Raw genomic sequence first — 7806 nt, forward strand, 5'->3', positions numbered from 1 at the left:
GGTTTGTGGATATCAATACTAGAGCCCAAAGACAGACTTAGATTATGAATATTTTAATAACAAAAAGACAGAGATTACACAGTGCCACAATTGCAAAAAACAAGACGTACAAAATAAAAATAAAACAGCAAACAGTTGTTAAAAACAATGGGACTTAAACACAGGACTCTCACTCACGAGTTTCTCCAATAAGTAGGCCTGTGGGAACTCCTGAAGTCCAGACGGTTTCTTATGATGTTGTCCCGATCAGAGTATATCCTGGAGTTCTGCTTTGAGGTCGCTGCATTGCTCCTAAATCAGGCTCTTTTGCAAGAAAACACCCCTGTGACCACATGGCCAATTATTTAATGACACCTTCCCCAAGAATTGGTTCCCATCTTTGATGTGCCAATAAATTATGGTGGGGTAAAGGTGATGAAAACCCCTCCACTTAAGAATGGAATTCCTATAACTCAGGGTCCTTATCTGTTAGGCCATGAATCACCACAGGGGTCCTTTGGGAAGATGACACCTCTAGCCAGATACAGAGGGCATGCACAAAGAAACACATTTAAATCAACATCCGATTAACTCATGCTAATACGAAGGAAAAAACCACCTCTGCTAGATTACCCTTCCATGCATCCACTACATTATATGAGTTAATCATGACAGTCTGCCCCGGGTGCAACTGGACAGCCGCCTAATGTAGGCCCGCAGCTTACCACTGTGGAGCTGGCACACTATGCAAGGAAACTCTTTTCCTGCCCAGGTTTCAGCTTCTCCTGGGCAGGAAAAGAGAGCTTAATCACACAGTGTGGGGGCACCAAAACAGTAAGCTGCAGGCCCCACGTTAGGTGGCCATCTGGCTGCATAGACACCTGTGAGGACCCAGCGCTGCTCGGCCATCCCCGGGCCAGTGAAATCCAGAGGCTGTTTCAGGGGCAGAAGTGACACAGGCTGCTTCATGGGCATGGTGGCATTGGCAGGCTGCTTTAGGGGCCGATTAAGGCTCAATATAAACCAGGAATCATCCTAGCCTCGTTGCTAGAGCATTGTGTTCCTGGCCATGTATACTGACCTACTGCTTTTCTGCATCTGATATGTTTTCCGATATGACTCTTGGCTACTTCAACTATCCCGATTTGTGTACCAAACCCCGGTGTGTCCCAGACTTAACTACCTTTCTGGCTGCTTTCAAACTATGTGCCCTGGCTGAGGGCTTCCAAGCCGTGTGCCCTGGCTGAGGGCTTCCAAGCCCTGTGCCCTGGCTGAGGGCTTCCAAGCCGTCTACCCTGCCAGTGGGCTTCCAAGCCGTCTACCCTGCCAGTGGGCTTCCAAGCCGTTTACCCTGCCAGTGGGCTTCCATGACGTCTACCCTGCCAGTGGAATTCCATGCTGCCTACCCGTCGCCCAAGAGAAAATCTAAAGCTAAAGTCACAGAATCAAACCTAATGTATTGCTATTTTTAAAGGGGAACTCATCATTTTTTTGTGTCACGCTCTACCCAGGCTGCGGAGCTGCATGTCTTTTGTTTCCCTGTCTTGCTGTGATCCATTTCTGTATGTTCTGTCCTGAACCTCTGATTCTTGGATTCCAGTCTTACTCTTTGCTTCAGCTCTGTTTCCTTTATAAGGCGTGCCCCACCCATGTGTTCTGTTTGTCTCAGTCAGCAGTCTACAGGTATGTCTCTCTGATATGTGTTTGGAGTTCATGTTTAGTTCTTCCGTAGGCAGGCTCTAGTGTTAGGACCCACCGTCTTTGGAGAACTTTGGCCATAAGATCTACAATAGTTATCATATAGTCTTAGGCTATTCCTGTTTATTCCTGTGGTTTCTTTGTATTTATGTGTTGCCTGGTCAGCCTTGTCAGCTCTGTGCCTTGTTGTCCTGTCTTGGATCCCCGGTAGAGGGGTGTCCTGTCTTGAATCCCCGGTAGAGGGGTGTCCTGTCTTGGATCCCCGGTAGAGGGGTGTCCTGTCCTGTTCATGTCAGATCTTGAGTATTCCTTGTCTTGTTCCCTGTTGTGCCCTGTATCATGTATATCTTTTCTGGTTCTGCTTCTTGCACTGTCCCCCTTGCTTGCTATGTTCTCTGCTTAGCTGCCCTACTCTCAGCCTGCAGCATCCTGCACATGATTCCAGTGCTATGTCTCATGCCTGCTCCAGGATATCTCCAAGTTCTCTTCTGTCATCATCTGCCGCTATGTCGGGGCACTGGTATGTGGCTGCACAACCCTAGTTGCCCACTGGGGGAGTCCTGTCGCCCTGCACCAGGCCTTGTCCAACTCCGCTCCTGCACCGTAACTCCTGAACACAATCTTTGGGCGCTCTGGGTCTTTACAGTCGTCTGTATGGACCTGGTTCGTGACAGTTTGTTACTAGTATCAGCAGGGGCGTACCTACAGATTTTGTCACCTGGGGCAGATCCTGCAAACATAAAATGTAAAGACACCTACAAAAAAAAATTAATGTTGGCAAGAATATATATTGCACCAATTTGTAAACTGTATGTCAACTGGAAACAACAAGAAGTGTGACAAAAAATTATCAACTTATAAATAACATTTACTGAGCGTATAATACTGCTTTCTTTAATATCCCCCCAAAAAAGAAAACACCGCTCACTCTACTTTGCAAAGGGAAATGGATTAATTTCCTCAAACTGATCAATGACGTCATCAAAGGTAATCTTCACTGCATTTTCATGTTCAATTGAAAGAAATGGCAAGATCTGTCAACCTTGTCTCACTCATGGTGGAGCGAAATACATTTTTTAATTTTGAAAAACTTCTTTCACAAGAAGCACTCTAGGAACTGCAATGTCGTCCATTTCTTTGCTTCTACAAAGCTGATCTTGGCAGCTTCCAAATACCTCTGAAGGTATTCAATTTCCGCATAGATGTCTTCATTGGAAAATTGGTCAAAAATCTCAGTCAATTTTGGAGTATAATTCTGAAGATCCTTTTCTGTTGCAACAACCAAAGAGTTTGGCTGAATAATACCAAAGATTGAAAGGATTTTTTTCATTGCCTTAGAACGAATTTCCAACGCCTGATGAAACCAATCCAGGCGCTCAAACATAGCTCTTTGTACCAGTATCCTTTGCCTTCTCGTCTGGCATTGTTTCCCTGAGCTATCCTCTCCCTCTTCTCTTCATAGAAATGCTCATTTCCTCACACATTGTAGTTGCTTAACAAATTCCCACTGTAATTCCTACTGTTTGTAAATACTTTTGTGTGATATTAGTTTCTTCCAGAACTTCACACCAGAAAGAAAGGTAACACAAAAACGAAAAATCACATACAGCAGACAGCAACATTTGAGGTGATCTTCTTGTGTCTGCATTTTCTTAGGGATCACACAAGGGCTGAGGTCAGTTTCTCAAAATTTGCTCTCACTGGTTTCACAGCATCATAATGAACACTCCATCTTGTCTGGGAAAGTCTTGTCACTGTCATGCCTACATTCTCCATCAGCAGTTCCCAATGAAGAGTGGAAACTAAAAAGAAGGAATATACTCTCTCCAATGTTCCAAAAAAAAAAATGACACAGGAAGCAACACTTCCAAATAGGGCTGAAACAACGAATCGATAAAATCGATAATAATCGATAACGGAAATCGTTGTCGACGATTTCCGTTATCGATTAATCGAGTGATCGATTCGTTGTTGGAGCACTCGGCTCCTTTTACTTACCTCCGCGAGCGTTGCCCCGTTTCTGCTACATGCTCTGCAGTCTCCGCCTTCTGCATACGTACGTGATGGATGTGACGCGCTTCAATCAAGAGTTTAATAAAGTTTTAAACTTGAAGCTTGGAAGTGGAACGAGTCCGTAGCGGAGGTAGTATTCTTCATGTCTATGTGCGAATGTCTATGTGCGAACCGCTCTGTGCGAGTGGCTCTATTCGCAGAGAGCGGTTCGCTCTGTGCGAGTGGCTCCATTCGCACAGAGCGATTCTGGGAGTGGGGGTCCACGGCGGAGTGGGGGTCCACGGCAGGGTGGGGGTCCACGGCAGGGTGGGGGTGGGGTTTCAGGGGATGCAGGGCAGGGTGTGAGTGTGGGTGCAGGGCAGAGTGGGGGTGGGGGGGCAGGCCAGGGTAGGAGACTGAGTGCAGGGCAGAGTGGGGGTGGGGATGCAGGGCAGGGTGTGAGTGTGGGTGCAGGGCAGAGTGGGGGTGGGGGGGCAGGGCAGGAGACTGGGTGCAGGGCAGAGTGGGGGTGGGGATGCAGGGTGTGAGTGTGGGTGCAGGGCAGAGTGGGAGACTGGGTGCAGGGCAGAGTGGGGGTGGGGAAGCAGGGTATGAGTGTGGGTGCAGGGCAGAGTGGGTGCAGGGTGTGAGTGTGGGGGTAGGGTGTGAGTGTGGGGGCAGGGCAGAATGTGGGGGCAGGGCTGGGTGCAGGGCAGAGTTGGAGACTGGGTGCAGTGCTGGGTGCAAAGTGCTGGGTGCAAAGTGCTGGGTGCAAAGTGCTGGGTGCAAAGTGCCAGGGCTGGGGCAAAGTGCTGGGTGCAAAGTGCCAGGGCTGGGGCAAAGTGCTGGGTGCAAAGTGCTGAGTGCTGGGTGCAAAGTGCTGGGTGAAAAGTGCCAGGGCTGGGTGCAAAGTGCTGGGTGCAAAGTGCTGGGTGCAAAGTGCTGGGTGCAAAGTGCTGGGTGCAAAGTGCCAGGGCTGGGGCAAAGTGCTGGGTGCAAAGTGCTGAGTGCTGGGTGCAAAGTTCTGGGTGCAAAGTTCTGGGTGCAAAGTGCAAAGTGCTGGGTGCAAAGTGCCAGGGCTGGGTGCAAAGTGCTGATGCTGGGGCAAAGTGTGGGTGCAGGGCAAAGTGCTGGGACCAGAGTGCTTGGACAAAGCACTGGGGCAAGTGCAAATATGGGTGCTGGGAAAACTACACTGCAATAATAATACAAAACTTATTTTTGTATTCTAGCTGCAAAGAACACTGCACATAATAAAAATGGCTGAGGGTTCTGGCAAGGCAACCGCTGAAAAAAGTGTGCGACCCAAGTCCTCTAAGGCATGGGAGCATTTTACTTTAAATGCTGCAAAGAAGGTTGTAACCTGTAAAATTTGCAAAATGGAGCTTGTGTGGCACGGAAGCACGACCGTGATGAACGAGCACATGAAAAGGAAACATGTGGGCTTCACGGAGGAAGGTGAAAAATCAGGACGGTATGTTAAACCCAAATGATAAATTGAGAAGTAGCTTTTTCTGCATTCTACTACCAATCATAATCTATAAATCTATTGATATATATATATATTTTTTACTTTCAGGAAGAAACAGCATACCATGACAGAATTTGTGCAGCGAAATCCCCAGTGTACTCCACAGCAAGCAACGCTTATAACAGATTCCATTCTGAAAATGCTGGTCACTGACATGCGGCCGCTATCCATGGTTGAAGACCAAGGATTCAAAAGCATGGTCAGTGTACTAAACCCCGGATATACTCTTCCCTCAAGAACTCATTTCACCAAACTAGTGGAGAGGAAGTACCAAGAGGCATTTCAGAATGTGAAGCATGCCATCAGCGCTAATGACTGCAGAATTGCTTTTACAGCAGACATATGGACAAGTGTAGCTACTGAGGCTTACCTTGGCATTACATGCCACTACATAGGGGATGACTGGAAGCTGTCTTCTCTCTGTCTCACTACAATGCCTCTTGAAGACAGACATACAGCCGCAAACATCGCAGAATGGATAGAGGAGGTTGCCGCAAAGTTTGAGATTCCAGATAAAAAAATAATTGCCATTGTACATGACAGTGGTGCAAATATTGTGGCTGCTGTAAAAATCCTAGAGGACAAGCATGGGTGGGCCAGTATTCGCTGCACTGGCCACACATTACAGCTGGTGATCAATGCTTCATTAAAGCACTCTGGAATTCAGAGAGCTGTTAGTGCTGCAAGAGCACTAGTTGAGCATTTAAAAAAAAGTGAGCTAGCCTTGTAGTAGGTTGAAGAAGAAGCAGAAGCAGATGGGTACACCAGAGCACAAACTTCTTCAGGATGTAACCACTAGATGGAATAGCACTTATTATATGGTCAACAGACTAATTGAACAAAGGTGGCCCGTAACTGCCACTCTGTCTGACCCATCTGTTACTCAAAGGGGCAAGCATTATTTGGAGTTAAAGCCAGAACAGTGGAATCTTCTTGAAGAACTTTCCACCGCTCTTAAGCCTTTTGAATGCGCTACTGTATTCATGAGTGGCCAAGAATATGTAACTGTATCTTCCATGCCTGCACTTGTGAAGGGGCTGTTAAGGTCCAATGAGGTTGCCTGTTTTGAATCATCTCCGCTGAAGAGCTTCCAAGCCACAGTAAAAGACCAGCTTCAAAGCAGATGGAAGGGGATCCTTTTTGAAAACATCCCAAACACTGTTGTTGTTTCCTCTGCCCTGGATCCACGATTTAGGAGGCTGAAGTTTTTAACACCAGAGCAAATTATAAGTGTACAGGCAAAAGTGCAGACAGAGGCGCTTGCTGTAAGAAGGGAGATGGTGCAGCGGGAAACAACTTCTTTGCCTGTAACGACAGTTGACGTGCCCTCAACATCTGCTGCTTCTTTACTTGACTCACTCCTTGAGTCTGGGGGCAGCAGTGAAGAGGAGACTAGAGAGGGGAAACTTGAGGAGGAGGATATTCATACTCGAGTACGAAATGATGTCCAGGCTTATTTTGCAGAGAGGCCCCTTGCCAAGGAGAGAAACCCTTTGAATTGGTGGAACACCAACCAAGAGAAATATCCTACCTTGGCAAAACTGGCAAAATCCTACTTGTGCATCCCAGGCACCTCCACTCCATCAGTTGCTGCAGGCAACATTGCTTGTAAAAAGAGAGCCAGCCTCAGCCCTGAGCATGTGGACATGTTAACATTTTTGCATTCTAATGCAAAGTTTCTTGAACCGTAATAGTCCACCTCTTTTCAGAATGTTTGGGGTTATTTTGTTTCATAAATATTGTGTTTGGGTTCTTGTACTTTGAAAATATTGTTTTTTATTATATCATAACAAAATAAGAATGTTAATGTAAATTTTAAGTTGTTTTTGAACATCCAGTTCATTAAATTATTTTAAATAAACGAAAAATTTGCATATTGTTTTTTTTTATCCGATTAATCGAAAAAATAATCGGCCAACTAATTGATTATTAAAATAATCGTTAGTTGCAGCCCTACTTCCAAATGAGTTCACCCCACAAAGGTTCAGAGAATGGTTTGCACATTGCACAAACAAAGACTTGGGATTAATCTCTTTTACCTGAACACCACCATGAATTCCTGTCATAGTTGCAGAATTGTTATCCTTGACCATGGCAAAGGCTTATGTCAATTCCATCTTTCTCCAGATGTTTTAGAATATTATAAATAGAGGTCAGCAGCAGTTTTTCCAGCAATAGGAAAGAAGCTCAAGAAAGATTCCCTTACTTCAACATGGTCACCTTAAATGTGGGCATATCTAATCACCTCACACATCTGATCAGTGTGGGACACATCTGGGATTCTGTCAAAAAGAATCCCAAAGTACTTTGCTTTCTTGATATCCGCCACTTTTTTCTCTTTCACGTGATTTCCCAGACAATTTGTTCTGATTTTTTGGGAGAAAAATAGGAGCTCTTCTCAGATGCAATAGAATATTTAAGTCTTATGAAATGTTCCTTTAAAATTAGATCATAATTTGAGAGCAATTCTACCAATTCCAGGAAGTTTGCTGTTGTCATGGTTTCTCTATGACCACGAAAAGGAAGATTCTGGCGAGCAAGAAACAAAGTTGCATCCAAGAGGCGATGCAAAATATCCCTCCATGTCTGTTTCATTTTGTCCGTGG

General features: G+C 45.7%; 1 protein-coding gene across 1 annotated transcript; it reads left to right on the forward strand.

The window, feature by feature from the left end:
* Positions 1 to 5955: 5955 nt before the first annotated feature.
* LOC149287421 (E3 SUMO-protein ligase ZBED1-like) lies at positions 5956 to 6891 on the forward strand. Its single transcript, XM_089492912.1, has one exon. The coding sequence runs from the start codon at positions 5956 to 5958 to the stop codon at positions 6889 to 6891; it is 936 nt and encodes a 311-aa protein (XP_089349038.1).
* Positions 6892 to 7806: the final 915 nt, after the last annotated feature.

This window comes from Sceloporus occidentalis, unplaced genomic scaffold (genome assembly GCF_023333645.1).
Source record: "Sceloporus occidentalis isolate IW3139 unplaced genomic scaffold, rSceOcc1.0.p SCAF_61, whole genome shotgun sequence".
NCBI lineage: Eukaryota > Metazoa > Chordata > Lepidosauria > Squamata > Phrynosomatidae > Sceloporus > Sceloporus occidentalis.